Source organism: Antechinus flavipes, chromosome 2, assembly GCF_016432865.1.
Source record: "Antechinus flavipes isolate AdamAnt ecotype Samford, QLD, Australia chromosome 2, AdamAnt_v2, whole genome shotgun sequence".
Taxonomy (NCBI): domain Eukaryota; kingdom Metazoa; phylum Chordata; class Mammalia; order Dasyuromorphia; family Dasyuridae; genus Antechinus; species Antechinus flavipes.
This window is the reverse complement of record NC_067399.1, coordinates 570,325,655-570,340,621: the sequence shown is the minus strand read 5'-3', so window position 1 is coordinate 570,340,621 and position 14,967 is coordinate 570,325,655. Positions and strand designations below refer to the sequence as shown.

General features: G+C 35.6%; 1 protein-coding gene and 1 long non-coding RNA gene across 2 annotated transcripts in view; one reads left to right on the top strand and one right to left on the bottom strand.

Moving 5' to 3' along the window:
* Window positions 1-14,967, top strand: part of RASGRF1 (Ras protein specific guanine nucleotide releasing factor 1) — a 206,799-nt gene that overhangs the window by 66,965 nt on the left and 124,867 nt on the right. Inside the window, exon 3 of the mRNA XM_051981142.1 lies at window positions 11,162-11,309. Within this exon, the coding sequence (XP_051837102.1) occupies window positions 11,162-11,309 (148 nt within the window). The remainder of the gene's footprint in view (window positions 1-11,161; window positions 11,310-14,967) is intronic.
* LOC127551421 (uncharacterized) overlaps window positions 1-14,967 on the bottom strand; it is a 309,154-nt gene that overhangs the window by 182,019 nt on the left and 112,168 nt on the right. The gene's annotated exons all lie outside the window — the stretch shown is intronic.

Here is a 14,967-nt window from a genome sequence, read left to right as displayed (position 1 = left end):
ATAGGAGGGAGAGGAGGGAAAGAATTATAGGTAAAGATAGGAAATGAAGTTTTACATGTGATTATTGAATAAACAAATGAATAATATATGATGTTTTGGGTCATAGAGCAAGTTAGTCCCCCTCCCCATTGCCTTCCCCCATCTCCAACCCCCCACCCTGGTCCTCAGTTTCTTCATCTCTAAAATGAGGGATTTTCAGTTCTATGATGCTTTGTTAGAACCATAAAGAACCTTATAAGTAATATAGGACTTCAGTATTTAGAGCTGGAATTCAATTATAAGTTTATTAAACACCTACTATGTACAAAACCCTAAAAAGGACATTAAAATTTGGTAAAGTTTGACATCTCCTTTTATAGAGGAAGAAATAAAGGCCCAGTTATTTTGCTTAAGTAATTAAGCTGGGGCTAGAATCAAGACCTCCTAGTTCCTGGTCAAATGTAACATTCACTAGGTCAAAGGCCAACCCCTGTGACTGTAGGAGAAGTGCTAGAAAGAAGAGAAATGGAAGACACCCCACACACAAACCCCATAGGACAGTCTGGAGCAAAAATAATCATTATGGGCATGTAAAAGGACAGAAAGTAGGAGTTGTTTGTACTGTAAAAGCAGCTCCCAAGTGTAATGAAAAACTCAAATCCCAAATCAATACAGAAGCCATAAAAGCACTGTCTGTAGCTCATGTGTCCTGGAGCCATGAGCACACATTTGCAAACTGACTCTCTTGGGTCCCCTTAATTTATGGCTATGAATACATGCCCAGGAATAGCTCTCTACATATTATTCAGCTTTAGAAATCCTTCTTTTTAAATTTTACTGATGCCTCTTTTTCTACCACATAGTCATTTCCCAATAAAATTGCTCATTTAGAACTTACTCCTGAAACAAAACAAAAAAAGATTGAAGACAATTAATTGCACCTGATTGTATATGCCATATTCCATAACTATAGATCCCTACTTCTTTACTTAAAGGAAATACAGTCTTAGAGTTCAAATGTTTTTCCCTTTGAATTCCCAGGGACCAAAAAAAAAACAAAACAAAATCATAATTAAATTATATTGATAAATAATATCTTATCCAAATAAAACAAGTATATAGAATTAATAAATTCTGATTGATGCCTTCAAATAACAGTAGGCTTAAATGCAAAATGAAGTGCAAAATTCATTAGCAACCTACTTTCAGTCTTGCTGAGCCTTCAGCAGCTAAGTTGTCTCTCAAGCACCACAGTAGGCAACAAGGGAAGGATATAGCATCTCTAAGTGCCAAAGTTATTAAAAAAAATAAATGATTGGTATTGGAAGGGGCCTCAGAAATAATTCATTTGATCCAGCTCCATCATTTTACAGGCAAGGAAATTGAACCCCAGAAAAGTACTATAAGTGACTTTGCTCAAGCTAGTCATTAGTAGAACCTGGACTTGAATCCACTTCTTCAGACCCCACTTTCCTCATTCCATATTTTCTCTCTTCTATTCATTTCAGGATGTAACCCCAATAAACCCACGCAGATTACACTTACTTTTTCAAGAGCCCACAAGATGAGAAACAATAAAGAGGATCTTGCTTAGTTACAACTGGGCTAGAAAAGTATGAGAGACAGCCAAAAACAATTACCCAATCATTAAATGGTAGGGATAGCATGTGTAAGTCTATTTCTGTGACAATAGTAAACTGTAGTAACAATAGTAAAGACAGAGCATTCAGGGTTTGCCTGGACACTGAAAAGAATACAAAAATCTGGTACTAAAGTGGATGGATGGTTCTTCAATAAGCATTTTCAAGTACTTATTGGGAAGACTAAGTCTCTACATGAAAATGCCTCTAAGATCAACTATGAGATTCCCAACATTATTCATGTGTGGGCAGCACATTTTAAGAAGAGCATTAACAAGTAGCACATTCAAAGGAAGAAGATTAAGACAATAAGAGTGCCTGAAACCTTGTTATAGAAGAAATGGTTAAAGAAACTAGGCATATTTAGCTTTGAGAAGAAAATGTTTGGAGATTTTGCAAGTGTCTTTCCAGCATTTGATATGAAAGAACGATTACATTTATTCTGTGTAATCTAAAAGAAAAGAAAGAAGCAGAGCCAAAATGTGGAAATCATAAGGAAAAATATATCATACATACACACACGCATATAAGGAATGGCTTCTTAAAAATTGTAACTGAAAATGCAATCAGTCAACAAAAAATTTTAAGTACCTAGTGAAGAAGTATGAAGAAATACCAGGTGAGAACCAAGTGATGGGAGAGTAGTTTGGAATTCGCACAGACATTTGTCACAGTCATAAAAGTTGCCCTTTATTGACATGAAAGGGATTCATAGGCTATATCAAAAAATGATTAAGCAGCATGTTTTTAAGTGAAATGGCTTTTAAAGGTTTAAGGGGGAGGAGAGGCAGGGAATAAGGGCAGGTTCTAAGGAGTAGGGAGGAGAAAGTGAGGAGTTAGGATGATTCCTGGTCAAGGACCAGCTTTTCCTCCATTTACAGATCAGCTACACAATGAGTTAGCAGTTGCTACGCGATGGTTGAGTCTGTTTTAGATATGCTAATCAATATAAATCTCAGGAGTTGTACTATTTTGGGGTGTGACTATGGGAACTGGATGGGTGATTAAAGTTCCTGTTCCACATCACCTAAGATCTTAGCTCCAAGGCCAGAAGGGACTTCAGAGACCATCTCATCCAACACCTCATATTACAGATGAAGAAACTAAGTCCCAAGAAAGCTAAGTGTTTTGCCTACAGGTTACATAAGGAGATAATATCAAATGATGTGAACCCTAGTCCTCTGACTCCATAGCTAAAATTATTTCTATTACATTTTTTTGTGTGCTCCTCACTAAAAGTAAGACACACCCTGAGTTAATGCACTTTACATTGTATGGAGAGTTACAGTTTCCTATAACAGGGGCTATATAAGCAGAGGATAGGTGATTTCTGTGTCACCAAATGTTGTTAGTTAGTTGCTGTTTTTCTTTTCCAAAGACAACCAAAACGACATCACTATGTTAGAATCTAAATATGATGAAGTGAAGTCTAGTTTTCAGGGAATCAAAAATATGATGATGTTTAGGTTTTGGGGGTTCCCTTTCATAGGGAACCAAATAATAAGGTCTAGATTTAGGGAGCCAAAATGAGATTAGGGTTTCTAGTGATCAGGAAGTTAAATAGTAAGGTCTAGTGGCAGGTTCGGGGTTCAGGGAACCAGATGGAGAGGTTTGGCTCCCCTGCACCCACCTTGGTATTTGACGCAAGGATAGGGAGGGGAACCCCTTCTGGTGGCACAGGGATTCTCTGTAAAGGAATTTACAAACCTGAAAACCTAGATTGATAAAAGAGGCTTATTATAGGGATTGGGAAGTAAGGTTAGAAATCCCGACAGAGAGGCATAAAGTCTGGTTAGGGAAATAGGTGAGGGTAAAGAGAGGGTAGCACTGGAAAAGAATATTATTCCAGGGGGCAGAGGTCTCCTTGGCATAGCATGGCATGTTTAGAACCTCTGCAAAGAGAGGATTTTAGATTGGCTCTTTTATAATAGGAGTTTTGGCTACTAGCTAGGTTACAGCTTGAACTGAATTTGAATAAAATTGAATGAGTTTCTTTAATTGAATAGAGCTGGAATTCTTTTGCTCAAGACTGAACCAACCCCATCTAGATAACAGAATGAAGCTGTTTATCTCGTTTCTCTCCGCTGGGGTCCCTCACTGAGGCAGAGTCCAAGGAGAATTTCTCCTTCAAGGAGTTTTAGTGTTTTGGGCTCCCTTCTTCAGTTACAGTGTGTCTGACTGTGGCTGATCAGACCAATATGAACTCAGAATGCTCTGCCACAAGTCAGACACAAATAGTCCATATGAACATTTGGGGCAAATTCTCTAATTTTGTGTATTTCACATTTCCTTTGGGCTAATTTCCTTTGGGCTTTGCTCATGGAGCACAACACCTTCTCTGATGAGGACACACCATGCTGGGAGGACCTGTGCCAGTGTCTCCCATGCCATATGTTGTAGAAGGCATCTATGCTTTGGGCAGGGATTGTTCTCAATGATCTTTATCATGCTAGGATTTTGTGGCCAAAAAAACAGAATTTGGTGATTGTTTTTCTTTCCTGGTGACAGCTCTTTAGTAGTGAAATACACTTCTATCTACATAGCAAAAAAGAACAATGATCAAGTTAATTCAGGTTACAATTCAAGTTAATTGTTTATTTGTTTAGCTAATAGGCTGTGCCTTCATTATAGCCCATTAGTGGTCATTAATAATTGAAATAAAACTACATTTAAATTTCATACCAGAAAGCCAAGCCCAGACTGTAGTTTCTCATATATTACATCTTTGGTCAAAGCTTAAAACATTATTTAAAGCAATTAACTGTTAACATTGGAAATTAAGAATAAATAGAAAGAAAAGACATGAATTTCCTAATTGTTATTTCCTGTTCTAAATAGATGCTGTTTGCCTTTTAAAGTCTATTTGCAGCAGGAAATAATTTATCCACATATATACATAGTCAAACAGAATTTTTTCACTAGGAAAAAATATATATGCTTTTAGAAAAAATAGTCATTTTAAAATTTTCAAACAATTGCCATATATGGCATTAGGTTAATAAAACTTCAGAGCTGGAAAGGGCCTTAGAGATGAGTTAATCCAGTTCTCCAATGAGGAAAGTGACATCCAAAGTATTTAGATCACATTCTTAAAGTTACAAAAAATTAGTTAATGGAGGAGCTGGGCTGGTGAGCTTTCCCCTATATTGTTATTCCTTTACAAGTAAAAATGTATAACCTAAATATTCCAGCATCTCAAGTTTAGGATGTACATGAGCTGAGCCCAAATTTGGTGACAGCCTCCCAAAACAACTCTTTCCTCATTTTACTCCCACCTATAATTGCCATTGAGGAAGGCTAAAAAACAAAAAACAAAACTTTGACTATTGGTTTTTTTTATTATTATTATAGCTTTTTATTTACAAGATATATGCATGGGTAATTTTTCAGCATTGACAATTGCAAAACCTTTTGTTCCAATTTTTCCCCTCCTTCCCCTCACCCCCTTCCTCAGATGGCAGGTTGACCAATACATGTTAAATATGTTAAAGTATAAATTAAATACAATATATGTATACATGTTCATACAGTTTTTTTGCTGTACAAAAAGAATTGGACTTTGAAATAGTGTACAATTAGCCTGTGAAGAAAATCAAAAATGCAGGTGGACAAAAATAAGCTTTGACTATTGTTAATCCACAGCTGTGGCTAAAATGATCCTTAGCTCCTGTGAAACACTTAAGGTAATAATATATTGATTGAACAGATAATAAACTTTAGTTCTCAGCACAGAAAAAGTAAAAATCACAAAAAGGACTCATAGTCACCAAAGAACAATTAATACAGTTTTCCTCCTTTTCTGGGGAAGGGAATAAACATTAAAGTAGCACTTGCTGTGTGTTAGGCACTATATACTAAGCACTCTTACAAATATTATCTCATTTGATCCTAATAGCAACACTGCAAGTGAGGCAACCAAAGGTTAAGTGATTTGCCTAGTCACACAACTAGTAAATGCCTCAGGCTGGATTTCAATTTTAGGTCTTCCTAACTCCAGACCTAGCATTCTTTCCATTGCCCAATGCCTACTTCTGGAGAATTCCTTCTTTCTCCAGATTTCTAGAATACCCCAGATTCATAGCACTACCCTGTTATTGAATATTTCCTGAGAGGGGAAATGAACCTGCGGTTGTTTTAATATTCCAATGATATTCCACTTTAATCTCTAGAAAACCATAAAAGTATCCAGCTTTGGTTCTATCTTAAAAGATTTGGACTCTCCTTTTCCCAACTGGAAGGAAAATGATTTGGGAACTGCTGCAAAATAAATTCCTTCCCTATCAGATCTACAACATCTAATTAACTCATAGAAATAATGAAATGCAAAGTTGAGATATTTTACTCCTCTATGTAAAAGCTTTAGTCCCTTATTGTTCTTTCCAGATCTAGAGAACATATGCATGATAACCTTTTTTCAACTGTCCAAGAATTCCCCTTTGCTTTCATGATAACCTTTTTTCAACTGTCCAAGAATTCCCCTTTGCTTTCAAGAAGCCTGTATCCTAGAGCCCTTGAACTCTACTGGAGTTGTTATCAAGGAATTCTCAAGGTTATATAACTACCTGGGAATTCCTCTTTCTCTTGTTAGAAGGTTAGATTTTGGATTAACATTTCTGAAAAAAAAACCTATTCCCTTCTCTCCAGAAGGTTGGAGTTCAGGAATATCTCTCAGAATCTCTCAGGAAATTTTAAGTTCAAGAACTTTCTTCTTGGACTAAAGTGGGCAAGAGTAATATATATTATATAATATATGTATTGTGTATAATACATACATATATATATATACACACATTATATATATTACACACAAAAAAAAAAAAAAAAACTCCCATCTGCCTCTGCCCCTCTAAGACAGACCTTTGTAAATCCTAAAGAACTCTAACCCTGGCCCCAAGATTCAGTTCTACTTCTACTTAGATCTATTACTTGTTCAGGATATCTCCAGAGAAAAGAGGAAAAAAGGAAAAGGGGGGGGGGGGATTCAAATAGACAAAAAGCAAAAGATACAGCAAGTCTGTTGACTTCTTTTTATAGGCCCCAACAAAGAAGAAGCTCCTCTTAGAACAGGTTATGCAATAATTCACTATCAAAACATGAGGAACTTCATGGGAAGCCAAGTGATATGTCCACATACTCCATAGGAAGATGCCATCAGAATCCTCAAGGAAACTCATTACCTGATAATCTCTTTCATGTTAATCACAGAATTTCCCTGATAAACCACCAATATTTGGCATAGTCATCATAAATGTGCATGGATGAGTTAATCTTGAAAATAAAGTTTGTCTTACATTCAGCAGCATTTCTCTTGCAAATAAAGAAAAGGAACTTTGGTAGAAAACTGAGGGAGGATTGAGGGAAAGAACTCTTGGTTAGCTTAATTTTCAATAACACAGTTAAATGTTTCTTATTAAACAAATAGTATTTTATAATAAGAGTACTAGTATTTGTTGAACTACTTTTTTTAAAAAGAATATCAAACTTTGGATTTTCTTTCTGGATCAAGTTTTGTTGTTGTTTTAATCAGTGTCAGGCTCACTCTTACTTCAACCTTTACTCATGCTGTTGCCTTACAAAATAAACTCTCCTGTTCTCTCTGTTTTACTCATTTTTTATGGTTTAGTTTATTATGCCTCCTCCAAGAAGCCTTCCCTGCCAACCACATTCTATTCTTGAGGCCCATCTCTCTAACAGATTTTGGACTTATTGCCTTATCTTCATAAATCTGTAAATCAGAATTTTATTATATAGCTGTTCATACTGAACAATGTAATGCTTTATTCAATTATATCTTGTTATTAGTATAATTATTAATTATAATATTTTATGTTTATATTATATATTTATTTATAATATTATTAATTATTGTTATAATTATTTAATAAAAGATAAAATTCATTTTATTAAATGCATTAATTATTCATTAATTCTCCCATTAATGCATAAGGTCCTTGTAATTAGGGTCTGTGTATTAAATTTCTTCTAGTTTCACCCTTCAACTTAACACAGTGCTGCAAGGATAGATTGAATTCAGTAAATACTGCCACATTAATTGACAATATATTCTCCTGATAAAATCAAGTTTGCATTTTTCCAGAGATGGGTTAATTCCTCTAGATCAGAAGTTCTTCATTATTTTTGTGTGCCCCTTTGGCCCCTTTTCAGAACAATATTTTTAAATGCGTAACACAAAATACATAGAATTAAAAAGGAAACCAATTGCATTTATCAAAATATTTTAAATATAAATTGATAGACCCTAGGATAATAATCTCTAAATGAGATGGTCTAATTATAAACTCTGTGAAGCCAAGAATAGTGTTTTATTCATCTTTTTATGCCTCTCAGTACCAAGTAGAAGGTTCCATAGCAGGTACTCCAAAAATGGTTGTTGAATTGAATTTTATATTTATTATAAAATGGGATCTGGGTATGTTTAGCTTGTGATTCCAACAGGCATCAACTTATTTACTGAGTTCAGTCTGTATTCAGCAGTATATTAGAAATGTAACATTGTAAAAAATTCAAGATACAGAAATCAGATGGAGAGACACATGCCTCAAGGAACAGTAGACTGCCTCTGAAAGTAAAGTATTCCCTATCTTTGCTGGTTTTCAAATTCGAGCTAAATGATCATTTTTTCAGGGATATGATAGAGTAGAAGTGTCAATATTCCTGGATATACCCCAAATCAGAAATTAATGTAATTGGGAAATAATTAACAAATTAAATGAAAATACAATAAGATACAGATCATATCACATTTAAAGCAAAGTCAATTGATGGCCTTCATGGAACTTTATACATGGTTTATAGGGCATGTTTCTATGTGAATTTAACATCACTGTTGTAAAGAAGAATGAGAATAAATGATTAATAAAGAAGAATTTGAAAAAATAAGAATTCAGTTACAGGTTGAACTAGATAATGGCTGAATTCCTCTTGAATTATAGAAGTCCATGATACTGTTATCTGTGACCCAAATGGTCATCAAATCTGTAGATTCTCCCTTCAAAATCTTTGCTTTCCACCTCATTCCCATTATCATCACTCCAGTCCAAACCTTGTCACTTCACACTGAAATCAGACTACTCTAGCAACCTTCTAGCTATCCTCCTTTATTATAGTCTCTCTCTATCTAGTCTATCCTCTACATGGCTGTTAAACTAAGCTTCCTTAAATGCCATTTTCACCATGTCATTCCTCTGCTCACAAACCTTCAATGTTTATTTCAACCAGCATTATTTAGTGTAATGAAAAGAGTACTTAGATTGGGAGTCAAGAGACCTAGATTCTACTCCTGAATCTACCAATAACTAGCAGTATGACCTTTTAGATAAGTCATTTTGCTTTTTTAATCTTCAATTTCCTCAAATGCAAAAGAGAAGAATTTCAATCTAGCCCCAACCAATTCCATGAATTCTAGTTGCCAACTGTCTTCTAGACATCCCATCTTAGATGTCCATCAGCATCTCAACCTTAACATGTCCAAAATGAAGTTCATCATCTTTTCCCCTGATCTCACCCACCTCCAAATTTCCTTTTACTGTCTTGGCCCTCACCAGCATCCCAGTTGCTCAGGTTTATAATTTGATATTAACATTTGACTCTTCTCTCTCCATCATCAACCTGCTCCCCCAACCAAAGAATTACCAAGTCTTGTTAATTCCTCCTCCATGATATCTCTCAAAGCTGTCCCTTCCAGTCCATTTACAAAGCCACCGCCCTAGTTCAGGTCCTTATCACTTCTCTGCTTCTATTGCAATACTCTCCTTATTTCACAAAAAGCAGGATTTTGTGCAGAATCTGGGTTCAGAGCCCAGCTTTGCTATTTATTGTCCATGTGACCTTGAATGTGTCTCTTAATTTACTGAGCCCCAGTCTCATCATATGCTAAAAGAAAGGGCTTAATTAAGATGATTTCTAAGGATTCCTCCAGCCCTACTTCTAGTTCTTTTCCTCTACCATCTATCCTCCAAAATAATCTTTTTTTCTCCTTTAGAAAGGGGAAACACTATGAGCAAAGATGTGTAGAAGGGTATGTATGACCATGGTTTAGTACAAAATCTAGTAATGAGATTATCCTGAATGAAAGATCCATATCAGGAGGCAATTGTGTATAAGATTAGGCAGGCAAAAAGGAACTAGATTGTTGAAAGTCTTGAATACCTGACAGATGAATTTAGACATAAAATTCTTAGAAAAAGAATGGATCTTTGAATTAATTTAGTTTGAATGCCTCACCAATTAAACAAACATTTGTTAAGATCATACTGTATACAAGGCACTATACTTGGTACAAGGCCTAACCTTGTCCCTCCCTAATCAAAACTCTTCAGTAGATCTCTACCACCTCTAGAATGAAATATAAACTTCTTAGTCTTATATCACAAACCCTCTACAATATAACTGTAACCAATCCTTCCAGCTTTATTTCACATTGCCCCCCCTTCATACATAGTGTGTACCAGTCAAAATGAACTACTAGCTATTTTATGAATTCAACATTCTATCTCCCACCTAGGTGCATTTGCCCAAGTCATCCTCCATGATTAGAATATATTTCTTCTTCATCTCTAACTCTCAGATTTCTCTTTTCTTTTAAAGCTCAAATCAAAGGCCTTCTCTTCCCTTGGTCCTACAATTGTTAATGCTGTATTCTTCCTTCAATTACTTTTTACTAGTATATTTGTGTGTGTGTGTGTATATATATATATATATATATATATATATATATATATTCTATATTATCTATTGCTCTCATACCCAATTCCAGGAGAATGTAATCTCCTTACAGGTAAGAATTGTTCCATTTTTTTAAAATCTTCATACCTCAGTATCAGATAATAGTGCCTTATACAAAGGACAAGCTTAACAAATGTAAGATATTTAACTAGATTATTTCAAAGGTCTATTCTTTCTCTAATAATTTTATGTCTGATTTCATCTGTCACATATTCAAGAACCTTAAGAATCTAGCTCCTTCTTACCTATCCAACTTTATTCACAACTTCTCCCCAACTTGGATCCTTCATTTCGGATACTTTCATATTGGATTTTGAACATACCATTTTTATACATCTCCTCTTATATATAGTTTCTTATACTTTTTCCCTTGCCTAAAATATCCTATCTCATTTCTACTTGAACAATTTCTACCCATCTATCATGGTGCAGCCAAAGTTCTACTTCTTCTGTGAAGCCTTCCTTGACTACTCCAGTTCTAATCTCCTACCCCTCAGATCTCCTAAATTTGTAGTTTATGCCACAAAATTTGCTTTTAATTATATGATGTCTTGATCTCTTAATTTTGTGTGGGAGTGGGTATGGGACTGTTATTCTAATCTCTTCAATTTGTTTGTCTACCACTGTGCATAAAACAGTGCTGGACATAAAAGAAAGTGTTTAAAAAGTCTTGGCTGCTGATTGATTGGTTGTTCTGTTAAGGAAAAAGATAGAGGATTATGAAAAGTGGAGGCAGATTTGTTTTATGGAGGTTTTTTGAGTGGATACATATTTAAAATGCTCCTGTTTCTGCACAGTTACAGAAACTTGGCCACAGAACATGAAGCTTTAATGCAGAAGTATCTCCATTTGCTTCAAATTGTGGAAACAGAAAAAACGGTTGCCAAACAGCTGCGACAACAGATCGAAGATGGGGAGATTGAGATTGAACGGCTGAAATCAGAGGTAACTACATTCAGCATGCCATGCTAATCATGATCAGATCAAAGAATGATTTGACTTTATTTCATTTTTAACTTCTTTCTTTTCATGGTCATACAAATCATTGAACTGTATAGGTAATCTCCAATCTATCTTTTCTAGCCTCCTTCTAGTAAAACCTTCACCAGAGCTTCTGATAATCTAATAAATTTTGGCTTGGAATTTCAGATCCTTTTATTCCCATTCTTTTCCTGAACTAAATTTCTGGTGAACATGAAAAGGAAAAGCTAAATGTCTAGAACACAAGAAGCAGGAAAATGGAAGGGAACCCAAGAGCCTTATATAAGCCTCAAGCTGGATGGTCAAATAATAAATAATATTAAAATGACTCTTTGGGCAGGGATGGGTAGGGGTAAAAAGTAAAAGAGAGTCATCCAGAATTCTCAACAACAATAAAAGAAAGAAAACTGATAAAGCTACCAAATATTAATGATTCTTGCTAGGAATGAGAGAGAGAGAGAGAGAGAGAGAGAGAGAGAGAGAGAGAGAAGAGAGAAAGAGAGAGAGAGAGAGAGAGAGAGAAAGAGAGAGAGAGAGAGAGAGAGAGGAAGAATTGGATTGAGAGTAGAGTGAACTGAAAGAAATGAAGTGTATGACATGCTAGGAGAATAAACATATGGAAAATCAATATGCCAAATGACCATTCACAAGAAGATATGGTTAGATAAATATATTTAATATTGTTGTTGTTGCTGATCAGTCATTTTTATCATGTCTGACTCTTTGTAACCCCATTTGGGATTTTCTTGGCAAAGATATAAGAGTGGTTTGCTGTTTTCTACTCCGGTTCATTTTACAGATGAGGAAACATTTTATGTTATCCAGCGTTTATGAGGATTAATATTTGCTTATAATTGCACAGTACTGTCTGGTTACAAAGCACTTTACATACTTTTTCATCATATCAAACCTCAATCAAAATGTTTAATGTTATAACTGAAAGGCAGTAAAATAGAATAGATAAAGAATCTGCCTTGGAAAAAGGAAAATCTGGGTTCAATTCCTACTTATACCACATATTGATTATATGATCATGGGCAAGTCACATAATCTCCTTATCTATAAATTGCAAGAAGGTATATTGGCAAAAAAAAAAAAAAAAAAAAAGAACCTTTTTCCTATTTCCTAATGAAATCACAGGTTCAGTATCCAATATTATAGTACTCAATTTTACAACCAGATAATTTCACATAATATGGTGGAAAGAGAAAATTAGACTTCATTTCAAATTCTGCCTCAAAAACTTGACCTTGGGAAACTCTTTCAACCTTTTTCCATTCCTCAGTTTTCCCATATATGAAATGATTCAATGGCTTCTAAGTTCATTTATAGCTCAAAATCTCATGATTTATAATCCTATTAATGTCGTGATCTAGTTCAGATGGATCTGAATCAGCCCCATGTTGGGCGCCAAAATGTTGGAGTTCAAATGTTGGATTCTTGTTCTTCTATAAAATATTATAAAAGTTCTCTCTGGGTGCCTTCCCTGGAATCAGGATTTTGTCGGTCCCTGTTCGGGTGCCAAAATGTGGTGAGCTTTTTCTTCTCAAAACACAGCCAGGTGATAAAAGTTCAGATCTTTTATTATCTCCAATATAGCCCGGTTAGCTTAGAGGTCTATCTCTCTGCTTGGTTCCAAGAGCTCCCTCCAAATGTCTCCAAATCCAAAGGTTCTGTCCTTTAGCCTCTGCCTCTGCTTTCTTCAGCCTCCAGCCAGCTCCACTCTTTATGTCATTCCGGTGAAATCTCTCAAAGTGCTCTCTGTCTGCACCAGAGTGCTCCTCTCCAGTCCAGCTGAACTCTCTTCTGCGACCAGCCAGCCAAGTGGAAAAAATATTCTCTCTTGCCTTGCCTCGGAGAGAGGGCTTCTGGCGTAATTCCACTGAAATCTGACTGAGAGCCTCTGTCTGTTTCTTTTATACAAGAGGGATGAATTGTGGGATATGAGAGAGAGGGATTATGGGTTTTTCCCCATAGTGCTCTCTGGCCCAAAGAGCTTCAAGGGAGGTGTGAACTCACAAAGTTACAAAGTTTACTTTGTGAAGCTGGCATACTTGTGAACTCCAATGAGTAAAGGTGCAAACACAAGCATTGTACTAATTAGTTCTACTTAGTACCTTGTTTCAGGTTCTGCCCAAAACATCTTCTTGTAAGATTAGATCAACTCTAATTAGTTAGCAGTTTGTAAGGATTCCAACATATTAAGGCCTGGGTTTGGCTACTGGCTACCCTAGGACTTGGTAGATATTTTTACCTCACAGTTTTCTGATAGCAGAGATTGCATTTGTACCTCCCAGACTTAGTATACTTCTTGATAAATAATATTAATGTTCTTTGATTCATTAATTCATCTGTAAAATGATTTTAGTGCCTAATTCTTGGCTTTCTTTTGAAGATAGAATAAAAGGTATGCTAAAGTTCTTTGTACTTGTAAAGTACTATATAAGTTGTTAGCTACTGTTTGCCCATGGAATTTTAATTTTTTTCATGGTTTCTAAAGACTGTTTTTTTTTTCTTTAATGATTTGACCATTCATTTCTCACCATTAAAATCCTTGTTTCAATACTCAGAGCCTTGTTTTCTAAAACACAAGAAGAACAAATTGGAGAAAATGTCCAAAGGAGTATCTTCTCCTAATGGATAAACTTCTTTTTTTATTCCCAGAAATGTGATCTACCCAAGGTCACACACAAATGTGGCAGAATCAAGCCTCACATATTAGGTTTTCTAACTCCATATCCAGTGTTGTTCCCCCACAATGCATTGATTCTGGTGATACACTTAAGCAGTGCTTTAAATGGCTAATTACATCCTCAAGCATGAAGAAGAAAATCTTGAGATCAGTTTCTCACTAGGATATTTATCTCCAGCCAGTGTAACTAGGCTTCAAGCAACACAGGAGAGTGGGGGCAACTGCTTACCTCCATCAGTCTTCAGAGTGGCGCTACTGGAAGCTGAAAATTGCTGAACCAAATGGAAAGAGACAAATGAGCAGATGCCATTCAGAATCCATACACTTTGTGTAGTATTCAGGGTTGAATATAGCCTGCTTAAAAATAGGAGATTGTTTAATAAAGAGCAGTCTTCCAGCTGTGTGGGCTCAGCATGCTATACATAGCTCCCTTTATTTTAAGGATCTTCTCAGCAGCCTGTATCTCCAATAGCTTAGCCCTTCCTCTCTAAGAAAAAAAAAAACAAAAAAACAGACCAAATTTGGTAGGTGTGGGAAATGGCATTAGACTCAATGATATGGAGATCAGTTTGATCAAGAAAATCTCAAGGGCAGAAGATTTAACACTAATCAAGCTTTTAAAATGAAAAAATTGTAGAAATACATGGAATTATGGAAGGAATTGTAAAAGGGATCACTGAGAAAATTGAGGCCCACCCAGAGCCAAAGGCATATGCTCATTAGCCAATTAATGGTAGAGTTAAGATTAGAACCCATTTTCCCGTCTCTGCATTCAATCATCTTTGCCCTATGTGTACCTTAGTTTCAGTTTTATAATCGATGTCTCTGCCTCTAAAAAGAGAAAGCATATACCCCTGAATCCTAATTGGTTTAGCCATTTGTGCTATATACCATCATCTCAAAATATTCCTTCTCAAAAATGACCACATT